This window comes from Fusarium oxysporum, chromosome 8 (genome assembly GCF_000149955.1).
Source record: "Fusarium oxysporum f. sp. lycopersici 4287 chromosome 8, whole genome shotgun sequence".
Classification (NCBI taxonomy): domain Eukaryota; kingdom Fungi; phylum Ascomycota; class Sordariomycetes; order Hypocreales; family Nectriaceae; genus Fusarium; species Fusarium oxysporum.
Window position 1 is genome coordinate 2,013,826 of NC_030993.1, and position 24,237 is coordinate 2,038,062.

Here is a 24,237-nt window from a genome sequence, read left to right on the forward strand (position 1 = left end):
TACAATTTCTCCCGAGGTTAGGCTTTGATCACGATCCCAAAGGTATTATCCAATAGCTTTTACCTTGTTCTACGTCTGACAACCACAATGGCTGTAAGTTCGGACCCACCTGAGCCATCCACAGCAATGACAGACAATGAGCTGCCCAGCCAGACCAGAAAATCTTGAGCCTGGAGATGAAAGACCCAATACAGACTTATTAGTGTTCAGACATATAAGGTATACAGATGACAAGAGACTTCAATTTCAAACTAATATAAATCTAATTGTTGTATGTTGAGACCCTAACCATAACCCATGTAGCCATTGCCAATTTGCTGCAACAAGGTACACTAATTTTTTCTACCACCGCGTCAATGGTCGCGTCAAACAACCTACCTCTTAAGCATCCATCTCCTTCAGCTCTTTGAATACACAACACAACCTTGCGCCACGCTCCTCCAACATCTTCGCCCTGTCGCATCAGGTACATTTACTATTGTCAACCTCTGCGATCACAACTATCCTCAAATTTCGTTATTTCAGCCGTTATTTGGCGCCATTGCATCCACCGCCTTGCTTGCTCGATTGCCGCTCTCTCCCAGCCACATTGAGAAATCAAAACAATGAATTCTCATGCAACGCCACGTACTGCCTTTCAAGGGCGCTCGTTAGGCGGCTCGGGACTTCCTCCGCAGTCGAGGCAGCCAGTTGCTCCTCAAGTGTCCTCAAATGAGGACTATAGTACGATTCCGGAGGAGGACCGCGAACATATTGATGAAGTTGTAGGTTGGGTCCGAGCCGCCTTGAGAAACTCTCCGCTCACAGTTACTTCTGCCAGTTTGATTTGATGGACATGAAGAAGAAGGGATGGCTCAACAGTTACGAATTCAGACACTCGCTAGCAGCGCTAGGCTTTGATATGTCCAAGCCTGATTACTTCAGAGAACTACAGTCATACGGCTCTGTCCCTCCCGAATGGCAAGATCCTCACAACTGTCCTGTCAACCGCCTCTATGTTTACCTCGACCAATTCCGATTATGCGCTGCCAAGTTACTCGCCAACCGCGACCCCAGACAAGAAGCAACAAAAGTGTTCAACATGTTTGATTACGACGGAGATGGTGTTATTTCCTTTGAGGACATGCGACGGCTAGCTTCCGATATCAAGGAAGAGAGGACCATGACAGACGAGGAAATTCAGAGCATGATTGAGCATCTGGATCACGAGGGCAAAGGCGGTGTAAACTTGGAAGAATTCATACAGATGATGGAGGAGGCTGGTTAAGTCCAACTACAGGAGTTCAAAGAATGACACAATACCAGCCGTGTCAGAACATGACAGTGAAAAAGTTCGGTGCAAGTGGCATCGCTTGGGGTTCGCATATTATCCACGCCTGTCGCGCTTCGAGGTCGATATGTGGGCTTGCAACATTGAATCTCTATCTTGAGCCTATAAGGTGCTTGTTGCAACAGATCGAGGCACATGGCTGTCTCAGAATCGTCCTCGCGAGCACAGAGTTGTCCCGAATACGCGAGGCTTGACCAGCCGAGTCAAGCCACAGTCAGACAAAGAATGATTCAGACAGCGACCTTTCAAGCGATTTGGGTACATTAGTTAGCTGCTGGGCGCATTAAGCATTGAAAGAGAAAAGGGGAATGGCGTAATATGGCTACAACGGATTCAATGGGTAGATTTCAATAACATCTAAGAATTGTTTTTTTTTTCGAATGCGCCAGGCGCGCTGTCTAAAATCCCAGAATCCATCACAACTAAGCCACCCAAATATCAGACTCAACGATGGTCCAATACCATAAAAATGTACCGAGAACAGGGGAATACCATCCTTCGCCTGCGCAAAAAACGGGAATCGGGTTCAGGCCGGGATATGAAGATGAACATACAACAAAGAAAAGTCAGGGGTAATCAATCAAACCATCACACAACTAGCTGGTCACCGATATAAGAGCGTAAATTTCGATTTAGGAACTCAACTTAGAACTGGATCAAGTCGTGGTTCTGCTGTTGTTGCTGTGGTGCCTGCTGATGGGCGAAGGGGTTGTTCGTCTGTCCATTCATGCCAGCAGGCCCAGTCGCAGCAGGCATCTGAGCGCCATAGTTGACTGTGGGCATACCCGTGAACTGCTGTCGAAGGAAGGGGTTGTTGCCAGTAGCCTCGGCGTTGATGCGGGCAACTCCTGCACCGGCACTGTTGACGAACGTGCCAGGGGCTGTGTGCTGGGCGGGAATACGAAGGTTGCCTGTGTTGCCAAAGGTGTCCATGCCGTCACCGCTCGCAAGCAGAGTGTTGAGTCGTGTCTCGTGCTCGTTCATCTCCTTTTGAGGAGCGGCGAATGAAGGTTGCGACTGAGGGAAGCTATTTTGCGATTGCAGTGGGAAGCTGTTCTGCTGCTGGAGCTGGGGCTGAGTCTGAGGCTGGCTGCCAAATGAGTTGAGGCTCTTCTGTTCAGGAAGCGCTCCTAGGGACGAAATAGGGTTTGGTCGGGCGGACTGAGGGCGGCTGAACTGGGCGAAGGGGTTGTTGGAACCGGTGGGAGTTGGTTGCAATTGCTGCTGACTATTGTTGGTTGCCCAGGGGTTGTTGCTACCAGGCTGGAGAGTAGGTTCAGGAGAAGCAGGTGATGAGAACGACTGCTGCTGGGGCTGCTGCTGTTGTTGTTGCAGGTAAGGATTGAAGCCCGTGGGCTGGGGTTGGAAACCTTGCTGGTTTTGCTGTTGTTGCTGACCATAGGGATCGAAGCCCATGCCTGTCTGCTGGCCGTTGAAACCGGTGTTGTAGTTTGGCTGGAATCCAGTGGGTTGGGTCTGCTGGAATCCAGTATAGGCGTTGTTCATGTAGCCAGTAGGCTGAGGTTGGTTCTGCTCGATAGGGTTGGCAAAGAAGTCAACGGGGTTTCCTTGCTGGTATCCTTGGTTGAAGCCAGTGTACTGTGGCTGGCTGGTTTGCTGCTGAGGAGTAGGATCGTCGTCGAAAAGAGAGGCAGCGTTGCTGTTCTCGAGTTCCCTGCGCCTTCGTTCTTCCTCTTCCTCACTAAGCTTGATTGCTTTCGCCAAATCGTCATCGTCATCTGGTCCGTTCTGTCGACTTTCGCGCTTCTTCCTGTCTTCCTCCTCCTGATACTTGCTTGCCTCCAGAGCTAGACGGTACTCAGCGTCTTCCTCTTCGTTCATTTGTCGTCTCGGCTGCTGTCGTCGGGTTCCGTGGTTCACAGGCTCAGCATGCTGAGGAGCAAATTCCTCAAGGCCAGTAACGCGCGACTTCCAGGATCTTCGGTCGCTTCGCTCGGCCCGCAGTCTCTCTTCGTCCAAAATGAGTGAAGTTAACTCCTTAGCAGCAACTCGGACTAGCTGGGTATTAGTGGCAGCTTTAAACGGCACATATACAAATACTGACCATTTTGTCCGACATCGCGACCGTCTTCGTCAACATATTGGAACTCTCGCAGAGTCTTGATAATATAAATACTCTGTCGAGCCCATGTAACGACAAGTTCTGAACCCTCATGAAGACAATAATCCAGAACCTTGAGGGCTTTAAGTACGTGACGCCAATTCTTCCCCTTGTCGTTGAGACGCTTATCGATCATGTCCATAATCTCGTAGAACTCGGTGGATCTAATCGCGCCATGCCAAGTCAGTACTTCCCATCACACACAAGGTAGTTGAGCAATGCGCAGGGAGGGTATTACATACGTGTTGTATGTCATTTGAGCAATCTCGCTCATTTGAGTGCCGGTCGGGCCCCATGGGTCATTACTGGTAGCTACATGTCACTGTCAGCGGCGAGGTTCCAGCGACGCAATCGAGAACGCAGGGAGTTCTGACCTTCTCGGACCTTGACCTGGGCGCTAGAGTAACCCTTGGTCACATTTTTGACACTTCGCATTACCTTCGACATGATGGGCGATTTGTGATGTTGACTGTATAATTTCTTTGGTGAACTGGATGCGTTGTGAGCGCCAATGGATCGGCCGAGGTAGGATTTCCCTGTGTGATTCGATGAAGCTCGGAAAAAGGATTGGCCTGATCAAGCTTTACAAGCGACAACCTCTGCGACACAAATCCGACACGCGCCAGTGAGACGGAGTCCACGGAAGTAGTGCAGGGAGGGGGGTTTGAGGGGGTTGAGCAAGGTCCGAGGATCACGAGATATCCGTTCTGATAATTGCGTAGCCTTTGCGACAAGTCTCAGCCAGAAGAACAAGAATCAGTCGCCGTTTGTCTGAAATTTGGCGATCGAGAGGAGGATCGTCTGTGGAGGGTGGTTGGAGAACACAATCGTGGGGTGATTAGGTCTGGATTTCAAGAGGTCGGGGAGACCGATCGGACACGACGTTATAAGATGAGGAGCGAGTAGTAGGAGGGAGGCGAAGTGACAAAGTTTGGGAGGCGGCGAATTCAAAATTGAGGAGAATTCTGATTCTGCCGTTTAGGAGTTGAGCACAGTAGCGGTTAGAGGGACAAAATTGCACTGCTCTTTGCGCGACTCGCAGAGCTGTAGAGGGAAAAGAGTGAGTGCAGGACGATGAATGAATTGGCGCTCTCATGCGGATTGGGAGCGGCGAGCATGGAACCAAGGCCTAATGGACTGGCATGGCCTGGCACATTGTGGCTCTGCAAGCTGATTACGTATCCATTTTCACTCACCAGCTCAGATGAGCCTATACAAGCAGTGCCAAGATTTGCGGGGTTCTTGGGGTTTGCGTGTGCGTATTTGAGTTGATGCTGTCAGAACTTTGCGTGTATATACTTTGAATCTTCCTTTTTATTCCATTTTGAGGTATTATTCCCCCATTTGTTCTTCTGTTGAGGACTCTTCAACACTCCAATAACCTTCGTCAACTGTGGCTGAAATTTGGCTTACACAGGGTGTCAGAGCGTCTTTTACACCCGCTGGCCCCAATAGGAAACACATACGTCACGCTCCCGAGGGGACCCTAGCCGCAGTTGGTGTGGAACAGAAGAAATGGGCGGTTTTAGGATTATCATCATGATGCTTATATAAACGCTGGTAAAAAAAAAGAAAAACGTACAAAATAGTAAAAAGGAAATATAAATTACTTCTTGAACCTGTATAAACTCTTCCAGATTTGATACAAGTCTTTCAAAACTCTACAAGACCGGCCATCCTTCTCTCATCTCGGCGCCACATCAATTCAAGTTGTGATGTTGAATTCTTACTTCCTTACCCTGTCGAAGTTGTTCGCATAGACTACAGTAATAGAGGCACGCAGTACTGTAAGAGAAACGTTGGGACTTGATCGATGTCTATCATTCTGTCAGGGTATGTCTGTTCTGCTTGTGACATCCAATTAGTTGATGAAAGGTGATGGCAGGTTATAAACACTTTGGTATACGCTATGTATTGAATAGACCTTGGGTCGAATCAGTTGATACCCAAAATGAGATACTATTTAATCAGTCTTTTCAAAGATATGCTGGGTGAAAAGTAATGATATTTCCCTGACGTGCCGAATTTGTAAGAAGTGTCGAATTAGCAGCAGCGAGTTTCGGTTAAGTATATTAGTTGCTGCAATAAAGCGTGCGGCATTGGGGTATCTGATTTCATCGTGAGCGTCCCTTTTTCGTCCGTTGCGCAGAGCTTTGGCTTGGCTTTCGTCTCTTCGAATTTGCCGACTTATATGAAGGATCACAAGTTAGCCCCCCTTTCAACTCCACCTCTATCATCTGAACGGCACCTCAACACCTCTGCCTCTCCCTACCGCAAAACTCCCCTCTCACTTCTCTTTTCCTTTTAATTCCTTATTGCGTTTCTTCCTTCCTTTCTCTCTTGACCTTCATATAAAAATTTCAAGATCTCCTTCTCTCCTTCATCCACAATTTCAACTTCTCACTTCTGCCACGCCGCAACTTCAACGATGCACTTCAACTTCTCAAGCTTCCCTCTCCTAACCTCTTCTAAGACTCGGTATTTCCTCTGAAGCTTCCGTGATTCATACTCCCTTGTAGTCTTGTCTATAAAAGACTGCTCTTCCTCCTTCAATCCTTGTCTTCATCTCTTCCATCTTCATCACAACCTTCAGTTCCCTTTCTCCCCTACCCTCAAGTTACATCCATATGATATCCTCTCTTATTCTGTCCTGCAGTTCACCCCTCATCAACATGTCAGACGGGAGCTCCAGTGACTCCGATGCGGAGTTTATCGACCTCACAGGAGGTGATAATTATCATCCAGACATTGATGGGCATTTCAACGATGCTCCTGACCAAGAGGAGATCTCCCTTGGGCTAGACTCCCATGGGGAGCCAATCTCCCACATCATATATCGGCCTGGTGGCCCTATGGACGTAGATAACGAAGAGGCAAGCAGTGACGGCGACCAACACACTCCCGAAGTCGAAAGAAGTCTATTTTTCGATGACGATGACGATGACGATAACATCAGAAATGGTGATGGCGATGACGGTAGACACAGAGGACCTCCATCCCCACCATCATCTGATGACCCGGGTAGCGAATCCGACGGGTCAGAAGATAGCGACAATCATCATGACGACGACGACAATCAGAGTCAGGCAACCCAACCCAACCCAGGGGCTTCGAACGGAGGAAGCCCTGATGGTGATGATTCCGGTGATGACAGTTCTGACGATGAAGAAGAGTCAGATGACGAAGATGCCGACGATGATCCCATCAATGACGATGATGAGGAAGGGAATGAAGAACATGGGCACAAAAATCCCAACGCTGATGTACTTCAGGTCCTGGCAGAAGAAAGTGTCGAATGGCCAGAATGGAATGCCGAGTGTCTCGACACATGCCAGCCCCCTTGGTACAGTCTTGCTCGCAGATTCGCAGATTACCGTAACCGATTCCTCTTTAAGAGAAACGAATTAAGAGAGTGCAAGAGAGTCAACAGAAACCGGGTCACCGGCCTAAATCGCCAGGTCAGAAGCCTAAGCCACCTGGTGACAGTACTCAAAGAAGCAGTGAGAGAGTTCTACGCCGCCAATGAAGCAAACATTCAGGAGAATGAGAGACTCGTTGAGGAAAATGAGGCTCTGCGAAGCCTTTTGCCCGAAGAAGAATTGGATGATTTCCCCGACCCTGTTCCTCTAAGGGTCGAGGATATGGAGGCATCTCTGTATCAGGACATGAGAGACCAACTGCCGCCAGATATCAAGATGTATCTTCGCGTATGGCGACGCGGACCAGCGAAGCCCCGAAAGACCGAACGTGTACGTACTTACCATTAAGAACAAGACTCATCTTCAAAATTGCTAACAGTCAATAGCTGTGGCCAAAGGCATACACGCATTGGATCAGACGCGGTCGCCATCCTGACTACAGCAACTGGGGAGATATCTACAAGCTCTCCTGCCAGGAGGAGAACATGTCTTGGGCATTCGGAAAACGTACACCACCCAAGACACATCCTCATCTTATCCTGTGTGCTCCGACCCTGGAACAGGAACAGAGCGCTATCATAGATGAGAGTGAGAGTGAGTGTGGAGGCTGCACTCCGCAGCCATATTACCGACGCGAATGCGCACAGGACGAAGAACAAGATATGGGCCCATCCGCTCTCGACCTTCTTTTCCCCAAAGACCGACATTTCATCATGATCAAGGCCCTTCAGTATGTTCTGGTTTTTGATGATGAGGTTGTTCACGCTATCTCTCGATTGGACCCTTTCTTCGAGCCAAAACGTGTGGATCGGAATTGTAACAATAAAGTCTCGCTGCTCCATCGTTTCCATATTGGGCGAGAGAAGATTTCCCTCACGTTCGGGACAATTCACCCTCAGGAACTCCTTGCTCCTCTTATGGTTAGCAAGGAATGGCACTTGATAGGCTCAATCCTGTTCTATGGAGCAAACAAATTCGCTTTCTCTTCTATTGGCGAGTAGGGTCGCTTTGCGAACAGAATCGGATGCAAGCTCCAGCATTTGCAGCACATCGAGCTGTTGTGGATGGGCTCACAGAAGCTCACGTACAGGATTGACCAGAAGGGCAAGTACACATCTCGTCGGACTCATGATCTGGCCTATCTGCCCGAAGCCTGTCGACTAAAGACGGTTGCTATCCATCTGCCCGAATCCTCCAAGCAATATATGCGGCGAAAACACGAGCCGCCACAAATCGTGGAGTTCCTTGCGCAGAAGACAGCATCTCAGCCAAACTTCCGCCGCTTTCGTGCGTTGCGCACGTTGCAGGGTGCCGATTATCTATACTGCCTTCGTGGAGTCCGGAAGATAACATTCTTCGACTACGACATGTGGCGAGATGATGGCATGAAGATGCCAGTTCGTGACTGGACCTTTGTCCGTGATATCAATGAGTCTGTACGCAGGGACAAGTCTGTATATGACGAACACTTCTCCCAGCTTCGGTACTTGGCTCCCTTGTTGAACGTCCAGCCTTCCGTCCAACTCGCTGCGCAGCTTGAGGGATTCCTCAACCCGGGGCCTCAGCGAATGGGTCTCTTGTCACCTCCTCCTGATATGTACCCCCAGCTCCAGGCCGCTCTGGAGCAGGCTGATGGCTCCGAGAATGAATCTGATGGCGATGCCGGCGGCGGAGATTCTGATGAAGAGATGGGGGGCGACACTGACGACGATGATGATGACGGTAGTGACGGTGATGACGATGACGATGATGGCGGCGGTGACGGCGCCGCAGATGCACACTTCAACTATCAACATCTTGCTGCAGATGGTCATGGTCGTGAGCGAGATGAGAGCCCGGCTGATCTCGATGAGGTGGCAGCAGAATTGTCCGATATATTATCTGATGATCAATCTGATTCCGACTCCGAACAAGAGCAGAAGGAAGAGCTATGGTCAGATAATGGGCAAATAATCGACTTAATGAGCGATGACGAGGACGACGATGGACCGCAGTATGGAAGAGACCGGTCCACCTCTCTCTTCGTTCGAAGTCCCCCACGGGAACATCAACCTGAGTTCATCACCAAGGTTGAATCGCCATCTCCTCCCAGGGCAACTCCTCCAGCTCTCGCTAACCAGGATGGAATAACGCCGTTGAGGGAGACCCGCGCGGACAGTAGCTTGTTTGTGAGCCCTACCCCCTATGAGGCTCTGAACCCCCAAGCAGGAGATCGCTCATCGCCAATTGACCTCACTGAACATATGGGGGTATCATTCTCTTCTCCAGCCCCATCCTCACGCTCGAGCTCTAGCAGCTGTTCTTCAGGAATCAAGCGAGAATGGAGTTTTATCAGTGTGGATGACGATGACGAGAACGATAGTGACGATGAGGATGAGGATCAAGGCTTCCGGCTCTTGGGAAGTTTTCCCAAGCGGCCACGCCTTCCTGATGGTGATGGTGACGGCGACGGTGCTGAAATGATGGCCATGAGGGAGGATCTTGAGGAGGAGTTTGTCCTGGCTTAAATTTTGCTATTTGTGGGCTATAGGAAGCACGGAATTTCGGGGATTATTTGCTTTTAAAATGGGAGAGGTCATTGAAATTGAGATGCTTTAGCAGCGGAATTAAGTTCAGGGTCCGGGCGAGAGGAAGAGACATATTCGGGAATCGAGACGCAAGATAGGTACTCAGATTGACGCTATGCGTATCTCATATTGAGAGGATAATTTTCCCTCACAGATAATTGCTAATAAATAACCCCAAATTGCCCCAAAACACGGCTTGCAATGTCTATATAACCATGTGCGACCAACTTCTACAGGGTAAGGGTGCGAATATCACAACTTGAATTGATGCATGTCGTCCGCAACTTATCTAATCGCTGCATAATGCGGCCTGGTATCTCTTTTTAGTGCTCTTTTAACCCCATGCTCATTGCATGACTTAGTTCTTGAGCTCCGCAGTGGCAGGGTAGTGCCAGCTGCGGAAGGTATCCATAACAGTTGTGAACACGACCAGGAGGATACCACCTCCGGGACCCAAACGGAGAACCTGAATACTTGTTAGTTGACCATCCTTCCACTTTCGGGATGACGACTCACCTTGGGCAAGAAACCCTTGTAGAGAGCACCGAAACCCTCCTCCTTGAAAACGGTTCCTACGGCAGGGAAGGCCCAGTTGTACTTGGGAACCTGGCCGGGGACCTTGGGGGTGTTCTGAATTCGACTCTTGACAACGTCCAGGGGAGTGTTGAGAACAGTTCCGATGGTGCCACCAATGGCACCAGAGATGAGATCATTGGTGATCTGAGCCCTCTTGGTCTCAGCCTTGGGGAGAAGTTGTCGGACTTGGAAAATGCAGCCGAAGTAACCAGCGTTCCAGAGGATGTGACGCCACATAGTACTCTCAAGACCCTGGTAAAGAGTAAGAGGACCCTCGTTCTTGACAGTCTTGACGACACAATCGACCATGCCGTTGTACTTTCCAGCGGAAGCCTTGTCCTGAAGACGAATCTTGACGAGCTCGAAGGGAACGACGACGAAAGCCTCGGTAGCACCAGCAGAGGCACCGGTGAGGATGGAGAGCTGCTGGTTCATCTTATCGACGCCAAACATCTTTCGGTAAACCTTGCCCCATTCATCGTTGGCAGCGAACTTGGTAGCACGCTTGGGAGCCTCCATGAGGATGGGAGCGGAAATACCGCGGTAGAGTCGTGAGAAACTGGCGCATGTCGTTAGTTGTGGGCGCAACAGAATCGCGAGAGCAGATACCGTACCCCTCCTGCTTGATGATCTTGCGGAAACAGTCAAGCATGCCATTGTACTCAGCGGTAGCACCGGAACCAGTTTGCAATTGGCTGGTCATCAAGTCAGCAATTGGGCTATTATTTCGAAACGCGCACGCATGGTTCGTCATACACTCGGGTCTTGACAACGTCAAGAGGGTACCTGTGGCTGGGTTAGCTAAAATGTCTCGAGCACGCGACAGATGCTGTCATACATCACCAGAATCTACAGCCAGCACAAAATTAGTAATGGCCCTCAAACGAGTCGAACTGGCGCGAGCATACCTCCGAGACGCCGGCAATGGCGCCTAAAATATCAAACGTTAGCCATTGGATCTGGAGAATGGTAGAGTTGAATGAGTTGAACTGGCGTACCTGCGGCGAACTGGTAGATGAAGGGGAGGGGCTTGTCGTTAGGGTTGGACATTGTGACGACTGTACAGGCGACCGAATAAAGATGAAGGAAGACCAGAAGAACAAAAGAAGAGGTTGAGCGGAGAGTTGTCGCAAGTTGACAAGAAAGAGAGAAAGCTAAGCTGAGGTAGTCAACGGAAGGGAAGATGGCGACCTCCGAGCGAAGACCGGGCCGGGGAGTGGAGGGAATTTCTTTGGTGGTGCGTCTTTGTAGGACGAGTATGGATCTTATCGCGCTATGGTTAAGTGATAAGATTCCGTAACCTCACTAATAACCTCCACTGTGACAGACGGCGAGAATTAGGTCGATGCCGAATGGACGGAGCCTTTTGTTCTAAACAAGCGCCTTGTATCCGTGGGATTGTGGAGATTATAGCAAGCGACAGCGAGATGAGACCCGGGGGAGGGGTCCATTGATGCTCGGTGAGACGGCAAGCAACCGATCCATGAGGCCCTAACGTCTCCGATTCTTCTCCGACGATGCCATGCTCTTTTTTTGATTGCTGTTTTGGGCAAGTCTGTGGTATATTCTTGGCAGTTTATTAATGTCTTGCGAATAGTGTCAAGCATACTGATATTTGCACATAATCCCAAACCATCATGAGTTTCCTACCTATGTTATGAATGTAGTCAAACTATTGATAATAAAATACCCGGATGCCCGATGTCTGCCGCTAGCCCTGAAGCTCTTGGAGCCCGTACCCGACTATTTACCTTTGAGCCGCTTGTACCTGAACATGAAGGGGTTGGCATCGGCAACGGTATTGAGGACCCCTTGTCCTAACTACATACTCTATGATAGGCTCTGTTGTAACAAGAGTCCGCAATAATGCAGACGCAGCTCCACGGGAGCCAGGGTGTTAATTGCTGAAGCTTCATACATATGCTGGAGAACACTAGACAGAACCTTCAGAGAAGGTTAGGTGAAGCTTCTTCATAAACCGCAGCGCTTATGATGTGGGTATCTCATGAATGTGAGCCATGGCCTTATAAGTGACCACGTACATATGTCAATTATATCACTATAAACAAGATGATGGATCTAAATCCAATAAGGAAAGTATTCGGAGACGTTGACCAACATGTTCTGGTATCCCAAAGTACGTGAAGTCTCGCGGAAGCTTGCCAATCATAGGTACGGTTGGAACATATACTTCAAAGACCCAACTTGAGATACTCCGTACCAGACCCGGAATGCCATCAAGTGATATTGAATTACATAGGTAACACTTCCAGGAGAATACATATGATTCGGAGAACACGCTAATCCACGGACCTTGACCCCTCCCCACGATGTTGATCCCCGTGCACGGGCGACCGTAGTCTCCATCCCGTCGGCCGAGTGGACCGCGAACTTGGCCCGTGATGAATAGACAGTAACTTGCCTTGATCTTGAGTGATGAAAAGGTCTAGGATAAATCATTATAAACTCGATTAACTGACCTGAAGAAACACTAAGCTTAGATTAACCTCAAGATATTTTGGAAAATCTAACAAACAGATACCCTGCAGTCCTCTTAGGAGTAAAAAGAACATTGCAAGTTATTGAAATCCTGTCGTATTACTAAGTGTTCATTCTACTATTCCTAGTCCTTCTAACTTCCAACAGGGAGTAAGTCTTCATCCACGTTCACGAGTGAGTTAAAAGGTTTACGAATTTGGTCTTGTAAAGAGTGAATCTTTTGAGTAATATAAGAGCATTCCACCGGATTCGAATCTTTTTCATGATGCCTTGACAACGACACAGGAATCAGATACTTGCCGGAATCCAGCCATCCACAAATCTCGAAAGCGACAAATGAGAAACTCCAATTGAAAGCATGTGGTGAAGCGCAAGATCAAGTTTCAGAGCTTCAGAGTTGCACACCTTGGAAAAGAGAACCGTTATTGGTTCAACGTCAATCTGCAATTCACGGAGGGTGTTTCTGGATGGCGGGGTAGGTTCTCCATCGATACAACGGTGACAGAAAAGAGGGAATACGTTTGTGATTTTTATAAGAAGATATCATCCCAAAATGCTATGATAACAGTACAAGATGTGGTGCATAATAGCAATATTGGTAAGATATAACACTCTGAGAAACGGGATTATCTTCTAATTGAGAATGGATGCTTAGAATTTATAAGAATCAAATACCAGACTTTCAATATTACCGGGCCTCTTTTGACGCCCTGTCTCCCCTAGCTGGTAACCAGGGTTGCGATTGGGGCACGTTTTTGGGGCACCATGCTGAATGCACTTGCTGACGCGCACAATTGGCTGGCCCCTCGGTATCGAATCTCAAGGTCATTAATGACATCGCCTCTTCACCATCCCGATCTGACAAATCCCATTCCTTTCGTCTTCTGATTAAAGAAAAGTGTTCCTGCATCTGCTACACTACAGACACTTGTCAACAAAGATTTCCCCTCCATCCGAAACCCAAAACGACCAGCGCCCCCTTTACGCTCTCCCTAATAGTCGATCGAACACGCGCTGGGTGGCAACTTATACCGATCACAAGCAACCGTCGCAATCTTTGCGCTAGCAACCTCAACTTCTGCGCAACTTCACCTGGGCTTGTCGCTATCTCAAGCTCTCCTGCGCTTCAAATTGCACCTTTAAACAGGCCGTGACCCAACGAGCGTCACAGCGAGGTGCCTTTCGCGCCCAGGAGAGTTCTTTCGCCCCCTGCCCATGAGTCACTTATTGTGGAAATCCTACTGGGAAAACGATGTCGACCGGTTTCGGCGTCTGCTGGCCCCAACCAGCTATAATGCCCAGTCGCTATCGAAGAGCCCTGCGATAGGAGGAACTGGTGCACTCTTCGGTGTCAGCCCTGGTCTTCCAGGGACTTCTCCACGACCAGCGAATAAGCAACGACGAGTTTCCGGCCATCCGCAGACACCCGGAAAATCGAAGGACGGCAATACACATCTTGGACGAACAGAAGTCAACAGCCGCGACCATGCTGGATTGACAGTTCTACTTCGTGCTGCCTCATCGACCGACCCGAACGCCCACGAGTTTGTCCGGGCTCTTATCGAACACCCTGCCATAGATCTCTACGTCCAAGATCCCGAGAGTGGCTGGAATGCCCTCCATCGATCCTTATACGCTGGAAATGTTTCGATTGCGCGACTGTTGTTGGAAAAGGAACGAGTGGACTTGACGAGCCATAACCTCAACGCCGTTAATAAAGTCGGACTCCTGATCAAGACGAAAGACCATGAGGGAAACAGTCCTTTTGACGTCTACAACTCAACGATCGCCGCAAGATCTCTGAAGAGCATGGAAAATGGGAGCAATTCCGATAGTGACGCTGATAGCGTTGATAGCGGAGGTGATGGTTTACATCAGTAGGTGGCTCGGGAAACAGACAGGACTTGGCTGATTCTTGGTACAGTATGGTAAAGACGTCGCATGGATTGCGAAGCTCGATTGATGGTGATGAACTCTTTGTTTTTGGCAGCAACAAGAACGTTTCTCTTGGAGTTGGCGATGAGGACGATCGCCAGTATCCTGATCGTATCCATCTGTCCAGGCCCGAACTTCTCGTGCATCGATTATACCACTCACACTTGGACGAGCAGGATGAGGAAGCCCCTTCTTCGTTGAAACTGGATGAGATTCCGACCCTGGTTCGAAACCGGCCGCTCGTTATTCAAGACGTCTCTATGTCCAAACTGCATAGTGCTATCCTGACAACCGACCCGGTCTCAAATCTGTATGTTTGTGGTGTTGGTCGTGGAGGCCGACTTGGATTGGGAGACGAAAACACACAATTCAGATTCGTACCTGTTGAAGGCCCATTCATTGACAAAAAGATTCACCAGGTGGCACTTGGGCAGAATCATACCATGGCCGTCGTCGATAATGGAGAACTTTGGACCTGGGGCCTGAATTCTGCCTCACAGCTAGGATATGCTCTGCCTCCACCGATGAAGGCAGATGAAGAACCTATGAGCCTTACTCCTCGCCAGGTCTTTGGATCTCTCAAGAAAGAAGTTGTCCTAGGGGTTGCTGCGTCCGCAAACCATTCTGTTGCCCATACAGGAAACTCACTATTTACTTGGGGTCGTAATGTCGGACAACTGGCTCTAATGGACGCCGATTCGAGATCACTTGATATTCAACATACCCCCAGAAAAGTGGCTGCTTCTCTTCTCGCCGCCCCGATCGAGATGGTATCAGCGATTGACAAAGCCACTATTTGTCTGCTTTCCAACCATACTGTCTGGGTCTTCAGTCACTATGGTTATAATCTGGTCAAGTTTCCATTCCCCGATGTCTTCGCGAACAACATCTCTATGACACGATATGAATCAGGCGGTCGAAGGGAGATTGACCATATCACTGCGGGTGGCGAGACAATAGCTGCTGTGACTGCCCGCGGTGATCTCTTCACATTTCATTTGAATGATAAGGGGGATCCAAGTCAGTCTGCCGCATCAACTACGAATCCAGTCAAGATTAAGAATGCCCTTACACAGCCACAATGCGTCTGGGACTCTCGCAAAGACGGAGTCGCATCTGTCGGAGTTGGGGAACATGGCTCGGTCATCATCTGCACAGAATCAGGGGCTGTATGGAATCGTGTAAAGCGTACAAAGGGCAAACTAACTGGATTTTCTGGATCAAGCGGCACGAAGCGCAAAGACTTCAAATTCCAGCGAGTACCATACATCACCAACTGTGTTGCCGTCAGAAGCTCCATTTTTGGCGCTTTTGCGGCTATCAGAAAGGATAGCAAAGTTATGGCGGAGGAGATTGAGATTGGAGAGCAATCTCTTCGCGACGATATTGGTTCTCTACTCTGTCTCAGTGATTTTGAGGCCCCACAACATCACTCTGAAGCAAAAGGCACTCGGAAAACATGGGAAGCTGCCATTATTAGAGAGAAACGAGACCCTGTTACCTACGAAATTCTACGGTCAGCCGATATCGAAACAGACTTGGGGCGCTGGCTGGAAATCAACTCTTTCCAGTACGATGACATGAACATGGCAATCTGTTCCTCCTCTTTGCCTGATATAAAAATCCCCGTCCACAGTTGGGTTCTTGCTGGCAGAAGCCCGGTCTTACGGCATGCACTATCAGAGTTACGCGAACGAGGATCAGCATTCAGCACGGACTCTTTCGGCCTCGAGGTTGTGGATGACAAGGCCTTGTTGACGTTGTTTGAAGTCGACACTTACACTGTTCTGAATGTTGTTGTCCATGCCTACCAGGACAGATTCGTTCCAGTGTGGAAGTACACGCGCGAAGCACCTCCACTTGCGTTCCGTTTCCGGCAAGTTAGGACAGAGCTGATGAAGGTTGCAACAAATCTTGCCCTTCCAAAACTGGAGGCGGCAGTCCGCCTACAGACCGGCGTGGAAGAGTCCCTAGACGGCGATTTGAGACAAGCAATCCTTGATCCTTCTTTCTTCGACGACGGCGATATCATCATTGAGTTGGATGGAGAGGACATCATGGCGCATAGCCAACTATTGTGTCAAAGGTGCCCTTTCTTCGAGGCTTTGTTCAACGGGCGGTCTCAAGGCCAGTGGCTCGCCGGACGCCGCGATGGCATGGACTCTGCAGAAAAGATCAGGGTGGACCTCAGTCACATTGACCCTGAAACATTCCAATACGTCATGTCCTTTATCTATGCAGATATCGGACGGGAGCTCTTTGATACTGTCTCGGTGTCTAATTTGGATGAGCTGTCAGAGCTTGTACTTGATGTGATGAGTGCTGCAAATGAGCTGATGCTTGATAGATTGTCCCAAGTCTGTCAAGGTCTCATTGGCAAGTTTGTGACAACAAGGAACATATCGAACTTGCTCAACGAGATAAGTCCTTGCTCCATTACAGAGTTCAAAGATACTGGTCTTGAATACATCTGCCTTCAACTGGAATCCATGCTCGAGAACCACCTTCTTGACGACTTGGATGAAGAGCTCTTGCTGGAGCTTGATGAAGTGGTCCGAGACAATCAACTTGCCCGGCTCCCATTTGTACGGAGCGGAAGAGCAGAGCTACTACTCCATGACAGTCATCCCGAGTTGGCTGCTGATATCGACGAGGAGCGTCAGGCCAGGATCAAAGAGATGGCCTACAAGGCATCTCAGCGGGATGACGAGAAGAAACTGTCATCATCATTTAAGGCTCGAATGGGAAGTCTAGATGAAGGCAGTCCGCTCCAAACTCCAGATACAACTCGACGCAAGTCCAGAGGTGGGCGGAATGAGCCTTTCAGTCCCAGTCTTCGGCCCAAGCAGTCGCAAGCAGATATGATCTTTGATATGGAGGATGAAGATGGGTCTTTATCTGCTAAACCACGATCGCCCATGAATGAAGCTGTAAATATTCGTTCGCCTCCGGAGATAGACGACATGCCGCAGCTTCCCAAAGCATGGCGGGAATCAAAGGGTAAGGGGCTTGCAGGCTCGGCCCTCAGCCCAGTTCCTCTCGCATTTTCCATGTCCCCCGAGTCTCAACCATCCGAACTGGGCAGTTTGAAGACACCGGGCGGTGCAATGTCAAAACCCGGCGCTCCATGGTCAGCGTCAAAATTAGCCACTTCGAAGTTGGATCTAAAAGATATCATGTCTGAGGCGTCTACGTCTGCTTTAACTGCCGGGCTCCAAGCGCAGAGAAAGCAAGATGCTGCAGCAAACAAACCACAGACCAAGATATCTCAAAAAGAACGGAAGAGGCAGCTTCAGGCATTGGCAGCAGCAGAAGCAGCGGCGAAGGACGAGTCGACGAACCATGTACCTTGGGAGAGTGTTCCAGAAGGGGGGCGACCAGCGCCTTGGAAGGCAGCAAGTCCGGCACCCAAGACGTCGCTGAAGGAGGCCATGTCTGCGGAATCCAACATGCCAAGGGGGGTATCTGCTAACGCAAAACCTCTGGTCGCTTCAGAAACGAGAGCAAAGACGGCGACACGGCGTACTGCGTCACCCGACACAAGGTTCCCGGGTCAGGGTCGAACCAACAGCTCCCCCGCAATTGTTGCAGGACCCTCGACAGAGCAGCAGCCTAAGAAGCCGTTGGTACCACACTCCAAGTCGTACATTACACCGGCACCAAAAGCGGAGCCTACGCTCGGATTCAGTATGGCTGATATTATTGGCCAGCAGAAGCGCGAGCAAGAGGCCGTCAAGGAAGCGGTTGCGAAGCGTTCACTACAAGAGATTCAGCAAGAGCAAGCGTTCCAAGAGTGGTGGGACCAAGAGAGCAGAAGGACACAAGAGGAAGAGGCCAGGCGAAAGCAGAAAGAAGGCCGAGAAATGGACAACAAGGGAACTAAAAGGGGTGGTCGGCGAGGACGAGGTGGTAAAGCCAAAGGCACCGGTGAAGCGGCTACAAACAGCGGGCAAAGCGGCGCAAACGGAAGTAGAGGCGGAGGCACTGCCGGCTCAAGCAACACAAACACTCGGGGATCGGGAGGCGGACGAGGTGGAGGTGGAGTCGGGGGTGGCCGTGGCAGGGGAGGAAAGGGACGTGGCAATAAGCCCTAGACTGCATGATGAATATGGCAGTGGAAGTGTTGACCTTGAGGAGCATAGGACTCAAAGGGACATTGGGCACACGGTATACGGTGTAGAGTGCATGATCGGTGGTGGACTTGTTTCGTTGTACTTATTGACTTGATCTTGGCTGTAATTGCTAAGAATAACGTATATATGACCCTCTCCAGCTTGAATAGAAGAATTGTAGACGTATTTGATAAACCGTGAAACATGTTACTTTGATGATGTGATTCAGCAGGGTACATTGCGATAACCTTGAGAAGTAACTCAACCGACCTAAGCAAGTCGATCAATTGGGACTTTATTCTCTCTCCTTTTACTGTATTACATGAAGAGTTTAGCTCAGTATGTGAGTGTAACACATAATATGCTATGTAACTCCATCAAGGCGAGTCTCTAATTCGCCAAGAGTGACTCTCAAGGTTGCCGTGAGAGTGCCATGGTCGTCCCTCCACAATGAGAGAGAACAGTCTTTATCGAGGGCGGACATGTGGAGATCGTCTGATGAAAGGCGTGAAACGTTCCGGATCTACAAAGCTAGACTGCATAGAGAAGGCTACAGATACATACCAGAGGCAGAAGCATTACGATAACGGAGAGTAGCATTGCGGCCAAGCAGGCAACGCCTCTCAGCTTGAAGATAAGCTGAAGGGCTTATCTCGTTCGTGGAAAAGAGTCGGGGAGAGGAGGGGAATGTCATGAGTCAACATCCCATCTATGACTGGTGCTTAGATGTGACAACCACCATGAGCCAACCAGAAGAGACGAACGGGGTAATGAAGGATGTTCTGCCTAGTTTATAGCAGAAGTTCTTTAATAATAGTGAAATAGGGTCAATGCATTGCATATGTCCTTGAAGGCCCTTGAATTGCGTGATGCTATGCTGTAAGACTTATGGAAACTCTGGGGTTGGAGTAGCCAGGCCGGGCAAATGAATGGAGGTGGGTTTCCATCGGGGATGGATCATGGAGGCGCTTAAAGCCCCCGGGATTATCGAAAGCATCCACTGAAATGCACTGACCGAGATCCCCTGTTGGGTACGATCCGAGCCCCCCCTTCAGTGGAGGGCTGTTTGAGGTGCCGGTGTTTTGAGGTCCATGCATGCATTGATATGAATATGGATGGATCGTTATCTTGTAGTCTACGGCAGGTCACAAGACATGAGCGAGATAGATTAGAAAACTCGCTCATATAATTTGGACATGGACAAGTTGCGGTAAATCCAACATTTATTATTCTCATCTTGTGTTGATCAACTAATAGCTGACTCGACTCAGGCGCAAGACGTGCCCATGAGCCCTGTGACTGTGACGTGAGGCTCTAGCCGATGACGACAACCCATTATTATCCAATCCACTCCCTGTCGCCCATCCCATCACGAGGTCGTTGGTGGTGACCTCTTCCGTCTCTGTCTCTATCTGTTTACTGTACCTTTTCCCTCTCATCCCGTCGCCGTTGGAATGTCATTCCGGCTCTGACAAAACACAATCAAACTTGCTTCTATTTCAGAGTTGGGCCTGCTGCAGCAACCCGCGACCTATCGTCTTGTTTTATCTCTATTTGCGGACACAAACAAGTACCTTGCCTTGCACAAGCAAACCGCGGTACCTGTACCATCTCTGGGCTCTTGTTAGTGCGACTGGATTGGCCTGTACTGTACAGTGTTAGACCCTCTTCTCTCACACCTCACTTCAGACCTATTACAACGACAACGACCCTGGACTGGGAGTTGCGTTTGGCTGCCTGCATCTGCGTCTGCATCTCACCGACCGACAGCAAGGAGATACCTGGGCTTGGACCTGGACCTGGACCTGAGCTTTCTGCTTTTTGCTTTTTTTTCTTCTTTTTTACACTTTTGCCTACACTTTTACCTCCACACTCCCCCGACCCAAGCACCGCCGACTACCGATCCATCAACTCCTCCGTTCTCCGTTCACCCTTATCGACTTGAACTGCCTCGAACGACATGAACTATGGATGAGCAGGTCTCGTGGCCGATCAAGATCCCTATACGTTCGTGATCAATTCATCCATCAACCAACAATTACGACCGTACCCTCTTCTTTGCGCACACGACACGATACGATATACGATAACCGATAACGATGCATCAACAACCCCGTGGCCCAGCCCGGGTGTCATCCCCAGGTGCAACGCACCATCCAACCATTCCATCTCGATCCAACAGCACCAGAGAAGCTGCATTGGGATCCCGACCTCGAGCTGGCTCTAATGTTGCTGGTAGAGACACACCCAGCTCGCCAACTATTGGAGATATGCCGACACCGGCGCCTCCAGCCGACTCGATCAAGAAGCTCGATCAAATAGTACAGGTATGAATGGCCGGGATTCAAGAATACATTGGCCAAGGTCCGTTGCTAACAATTTCTCTCCCCTGCAGAACTTCTATGCAAAGGCAGCCGTACTCGTCCTCGACTCACGCATCAAATCCAAGCCTGCGCGCGGGGCCAACGGTGGGCGGAAACCCAACAAATGGGTAGGTTTGCAGCCTGTTTGCACACTCACTCGCTAATATTGGGGTAGTTCCAAATAGAGACGGATGAGATTGATGACTTTCGAGATGAGCTCAAGATCTGGAAGACTTGCGGTAGCTTCGATAACCCCCCTCCTCCAATGGTCATCGAGGTCTATCTAGATACCTCTCGATTAAAAGACAGTCAGAGTCTAGTCATCGTTGATGAGGCTGGCAAGAGATGGGATGTGATGGAACAGCTGAACTCATCCGGTTCCTCTACCGATAGCTCGTCTGGCGCATCCCGGAGAAACAACGAGGTTATCATTGAGAGGTGGCGAGTCGAGCTCAAGTACTCAGGCGTAATACCCACGGACTTTGGCCCGATCCTACCCACCATCTACAAGAAGGCCATTGTTTTCTTCCGGTCTCTTTTCATCACGACTCGCCTTCTTCCAGCATGGAAGTTTGCCAGCCAAGGTCCCGCCAAGAACTCACACCCGGCGCTTATTCCACGATGCCGAATACGTTTATCTCAGTCTGATCGCTCACGTAATGATCAGCTGCGTCTTCCCATTGACGGCAGACCAGACCCCGTGACGGAGTACATGTTTGGCGATTTAGAGGTGCCCGTTGGACGACTAAGCACTACTGTCACCTATCGCAATGATTGCAATTTCCGCGTGGATGACTCTGAGGCTCTACTGAGTTCTCGTTTCATGGGAGTGGACGAGAACTTTTTCCGACCTTCCATTCCACCGCTGAATGACCAGTCAAGAGCGCAGATGACGGAGGCAGGGTCACTGCGTGACAACCGCTCGCGTCCAAACTTGAGTGATATGCAGCAGGCATATGGAAGTCTTTCAACGTTTCACACTAATGTCCCAATGGGGACCAGCCCGATCTCGGCTTTGAGATCGGTGCGACCACCAGGCTCCGACACAAGCTCACCCCCAGAGTCTCTGCCAGCACAGAATAGTGTGGGTGGTCCAAGCTCTTTGCCAGTACGTCAAAGTGCAGCACGACCTCCTTTGCGAACGACCGAGGGCTCAAGCCGGCGTCCTTCAGTATCTTTTCAGCCTTTCAAGGCGGGCTCGCTCTCGGGCTCGCCTGTCCCAAGGCAGATTGATCCTGAGCCGGCTTCTCCTCAAACGTCGACTCGTCCAGGTATTCCTTCCCTTAAGCAAGCAGGAAACCGAACATCGCTTACTGCTGGTATGCCAGCTTCTCTGCGGGGTGGTCCTCCTCCTCCGGCATCTACAGACCCTGCTGTTGCCAGCTCCCCGCGACCAGCATCGACTAGTCGCTATAGTAGCAGTTTCACACATCGCCGTGGTCGTCTATCTTTTGGAGGAGCCAGCAGGGCTGGTGATGACGAGCAGGGCAGCAGTGGCAGGCAGAGTTTGGCCTCATCGGTGGCACAGCCAGGATCTGACCTCCTGGATGAGGTCGCAGGAACCAGCTCAGACTCGCTCCAGAACGACCATAAACACCTCTCAGACTTTATCAGCGCACTGGACAGTAAAAAGACCTTGAAAAGCTTTGGTCCCTCAAAGAAAGGTGAATCAGCAACAAACAAGACTGTGGCGCAACTATCGCGCTTTCATCAAATGAGGGACTCTAATAACGCGCTCACGGATTCGATGACATCGTCTGTACAAATGCAGAGGTCATCGAGCTCATCCAGTCGACAATTGACGAGTGTGCCTGGGATGACTGCACCAGCTTCTGTGTCTGCTTCGTCGTCTCCTGGGAAGCCACTCTCACCTCATACACCCCACACGCCAGCAATTCCGTCAAGGTTGAGCGAGAACTCGATTATTGATTACACTGGCCAAGGACGAATTACTTCACGTCAGGGGCGAGCATCTGATAATAACCCTGCACCAGGGACGATCAGAGAGAATACGGTTACACAAGATGGAACGACAGCCATCGACATTCCATTGTCACCTCGGCTAGCAACGTATGAGCGAAGGGCGAGCTCTGTTGCACTCCACAATCGGTCGATGGCGGATGAAGATGAGCCTGACTCCGCCTTTGCGCACCGATCTATCAGCTTAGGTGCTGATGATAGAGAACCACCTACTCTAAGCATCTTGCTGGGTAGGCAGATGCAGCTCGAGGGAGGGTCAACTCAAAGGGGATCGGATGAACTCAAACCAGCTGCTGAAATCGAGACTTCTGACACGCCAGGGATGATGCAGCGCGGTCTGTCAGAAGAGAACCCTCCTGAGGGACTGATACCGACAGCAGCGTCTAGCTCACCTTTTGGTAGAAGGCGGTATATGGGTATGGCTTCACATAAGCAGACACCGCCGCAATCATCGCGTGGAAGCTTTACCGGATCTATCACCAGACAGGTCCGGGGTGACGATGACTCGATTAACGAGGAGCCTCTGGTCTTTGACCTGTCAGAAATGGATCCGCAGGGTCGGCGAAGCATCGAAGAAGCCCGCAGCGGCGCCCATGGGGCTACAAATGCTACATCAGATAAGGGAGGATATGAAAGCCGTGGTGCTTCAAGACGGGGTTGGTGAGAATGACATATCGGAATATGCATTTTGGACACAAATTACATACAAGATCTATCTAACGGCAAAGTGAGAGCAACGACACCCCAGCTTCATTAGAGCCACGAGTTATGTTTCAAAGGCAGTGGAGTTGCAGGCAGGATGGCGCATTGGATGCGTGATACAGTAGATTGCCAGGTTATTTATGTATGGATGGATGGAAGCGGCGTATATGGACTTGTATACACTATTCATAGGTTGATACGATTCAAAGCAGCGTTGACTGTAGCGTTAGCAAGCGGCATCCTTCTTATAAGGCGAGCCACAGAATATTTACATTATGTATGGGATATACGTGCCAAGGGGTGTTTTCTCTTGATGTGAAGCTTGGGACTCTGTCCGATAATACCCAATCCGAGGACCACGCCACGTAAGGACGTCACCAAAGGGATAAGGGACGCGCAACTCGTCACGAAGTTAAAGACGAGTAATTAAAGGCTCCGCAGTGAAAGTAATTCTCCCGTAAAAACGGATAGAAACAGCATATTTCGTATTAGTTTTTACCAGTGAATGCCTAAATAGCATGCTTCAGCCCAGTAGATGAATAGCAGATCTTAATAGAATCTCGCCAATGTCAGAGAGTCAGATGATAGTAAAAATGGAATCAAACCTGTTCGACAAGAAGTTGGCTGTGCAC

At 49.8% G+C, this 24,237-nt stretch overlaps 7 protein-coding genes across 14 annotated transcripts; 5 read left to right on the forward strand and 2 right to left on the reverse strand.

Annotated features, from left to right (window-relative positions):
- Positions 1–227: 227 nt before the first annotated feature.
- On the forward strand, positions 228–3,305 carry FOXG_03289 (uncharacterized protein). Its single transcript, XM_018380931.1, has 2 exons — positions 228–764; positions 821–3,305. The coding sequence occupies exons 1-2, from the start codon at positions 606–608 to the stop codon at positions 1,265–1,267; spliced, it is 606 nt and encodes a 201-aa protein (XP_018237318.1). The 5' UTR covers positions 228–605; the 3' UTR covers positions 1,268–3,305.
- FOXG_03290 (uncharacterized protein) lies at positions 1,114–4,630 on the reverse strand. Of its 2 annotated transcripts, XM_018380932.1 has the most exons (4): positions 3,827–4,630; positions 3,695–3,764; positions 3,396–3,616; positions 1,114–3,345 (listed from the first exon to the last, which is right to left on the reverse strand). In XM_018380932.1, exons 1-4 carry the CDS (start codon positions 3,897–3,899, stop codon positions 1,976–1,978), a joined length of 1,734 nt encoding a protein of 577 aa, XP_018237319.1. In that variant the 5' UTR covers positions 3,900–4,630; the 3' UTR covers positions 1,114–1,975. The 2 variants fall into 2 exon arrangements, with proteins under 2 accessions (XP_018237319.1, XP_018237320.1); XM_018380933.1 differs by having other exon boundaries at positions 3,695–4,630.
- A 703-nt stretch (positions 4,631–5,333) lies between these two features.
- FOXG_03293 (uncharacterized protein) lies at positions 5,334–11,452 on the reverse strand. 6 transcript variants are annotated; one of them, XM_018380934.1, is made up of 7 exons: positions 11,013–11,452; positions 10,923–10,945; positions 10,853–10,863; positions 10,771–10,800; positions 10,629–10,709; positions 9,955–10,573; positions 5,334–9,904 (listed from the first exon to the last, which is right to left on the reverse strand). In XM_018380934.1, exons 1-7 carry the CDS (start codon positions 11,062–11,064, stop codon positions 9,797–9,799), a joined length of 924 nt encoding a protein of 307 aa, XP_018237321.1. In that variant the 5' UTR covers positions 11,065–11,452; the 3' UTR covers positions 5,334–9,796. The 6 variants fall into 6 exon arrangements, with proteins under 6 accessions (XP_018237321.1, XP_018237323.1, XP_018237322.1 ...); XM_018380936.1 differs by having other exon boundaries at positions 9,438–9,904; positions 10,629–10,800; XM_018380939.1 differs by having other exon boundaries at positions 9,472–9,904; positions 9,955–10,709.
- Positions 6,125–9,530, forward strand: FOXG_18525 (uncharacterized protein; the record flags this gene model as incomplete). Its single annotated transcript, XM_018398639.1, has 3 exons — positions 6,125–7,201; positions 7,258–7,791; positions 7,873–9,530. 3 exons carry the CDS (start codon positions 6,125–6,127, stop codon positions 9,376–9,378), a joined length of 3,117 nt encoding a protein of 1,038 aa, XP_018237327.1. The 3' UTR covers positions 9,379–9,530.
- A 263-nt stretch (positions 11,453–11,715) lies between the features above and the next one.
- On the forward strand, positions 11,716–11,835 carry FOXG_18526 (uncharacterized protein; the record flags this gene model as incomplete). The annotated part of the gene is made up of 1 exon (XM_018398640.1): positions 11,716–11,835. One exon carries the CDS (start codon positions 11,716–11,718, stop codon positions 11,833–11,835), a length of 120 nt encoding a protein of 39 aa, XP_018237328.1.
- Positions 11,836–13,219: 1,384 nt separating this feature from the next.
- On the forward strand, positions 13,220–18,766 carry FOXG_03294 (uncharacterized protein). Its single transcript, XM_018380940.1, has 2 exons — positions 13,220–14,390; positions 14,438–18,766. The coding sequence occupies exons 1-2, from the start codon at positions 13,729–13,731 to the stop codon at positions 18,540–18,542; spliced, it is 4,767 nt and encodes a 1,588-aa protein (XP_018237329.1). The 5' UTR covers positions 13,220–13,728; the 3' UTR covers positions 18,543–18,766.
- Positions 18,767–19,747: 981 nt separating this feature from the next.
- On the forward strand, positions 19,748–23,905 carry FOXG_03295 (uncharacterized protein). Of its 2 annotated transcripts, XM_018380941.1 has the most exons (3): positions 19,748–20,887; positions 20,956–21,051; positions 21,099–23,905. In XM_018380941.1, exons 1-3 carry the CDS (start codon positions 20,660–20,662, stop codon positions 23,565–23,567), a joined length of 2,793 nt encoding a protein of 930 aa, XP_018237330.1. In that variant the 5' UTR covers positions 19,748–20,659; the 3' UTR covers positions 23,568–23,905. The 2 variants fall into 2 exon arrangements, with proteins under 2 accessions (XP_018237330.1, XP_018237331.1); XM_018380942.1 differs by having other exon boundaries at positions 20,956–23,905.
- The last annotated feature ends 332 nt before the right edge of the window (positions 23,906–24,237 follow it).

Bases quoted from the DNA above. Each gene is read 5' to 3' on its own strand.
- FOXG_03289 (XM_018380931.1), top strand. From the start codon at position 606: ATGAATTCTCATGCAACGCCACGTACTGCCTTTCAAGGGCGCTCGTTA. The intron at 765-820 runs GTAGGTTGGGTC...TACTTCTGCCAG, and splicing joins GCGAACATATTGATGAAGTT to TTTGATTTGATGGACATGAA.
- FOXG_03290 (XM_018380932.1), bottom strand. From the start codon at position 3,899: ATGTCGAAGGTAATGCGAAGTGTCAAAAATGTGACCAAGGGTTACTCT. The intron at 3,765-3,826 runs GTCAGAACTCCC...AGTGACATGTAG, and splicing joins CCAGGTCAAGGTCCGAGAAG to CTACCAGTAATGACCCATGG. The intron at 3,346-3,395 runs GTCAGTATTTGT...ATACCCAGCTAG, and splicing joins TCGCGATGTCGGACAAAATG to TCCGAGTTGCTGCTAAGGAG.
- FOXG_03293 (XM_018380934.1), bottom strand. From the start codon at position 11,064: ATGTCCAACCCTAACGACAAGCCCCTCCCCTTCATCTACCAGTTCGCC. The intron at 10,946-11,012 runs GTACGCCAGTTC...TTGATATTTTAG, and splicing joins CATCTACCAGTTCGCCGCAG to GCGCCATTGCCGGCGTCTCG. The intron at 9,905-9,954 runs GTGAGTCGTCAT...ACAAGTATTCAG, and splicing joins ACAAGGGTTTCTTGCCCAAG to GTTCTCCGTTTGGGTCCCGG.
- FOXG_03294 (XM_018380940.1), top strand. From the start codon at position 13,729: ATGAGTCACTTATTGTGGAAATCCTACTGGGAAAACGATGTCGACCGG. The intron at 14,391-14,437 runs GTAGGTGGCTCG...TTCTTGGTACAG, and splicing joins GGAGGTGATGGTTTACATCA to TATGGTAAAGACGTCGCATG.
- FOXG_03295 (XM_018380941.1), top strand. From the start codon at position 20,660: ATGCATCAACAACCCCGTGGCCCAGCCCGGGTGTCATCCCCAGGTGCA. The intron at 20,888-20,955 runs GTATGAATGGCC...TCTCCCCTGCAG, and splicing joins AGCTCGATCAAATAGTACAG to AACTTCTATGCAAAGGCAGC. The intron at 21,052-21,098 runs GTAGGTTTGCAG...ATATTGGGGTAG, and splicing joins GGCGGAAACCCAACAAATGG to TTCCAAATAGAGACGGATGA.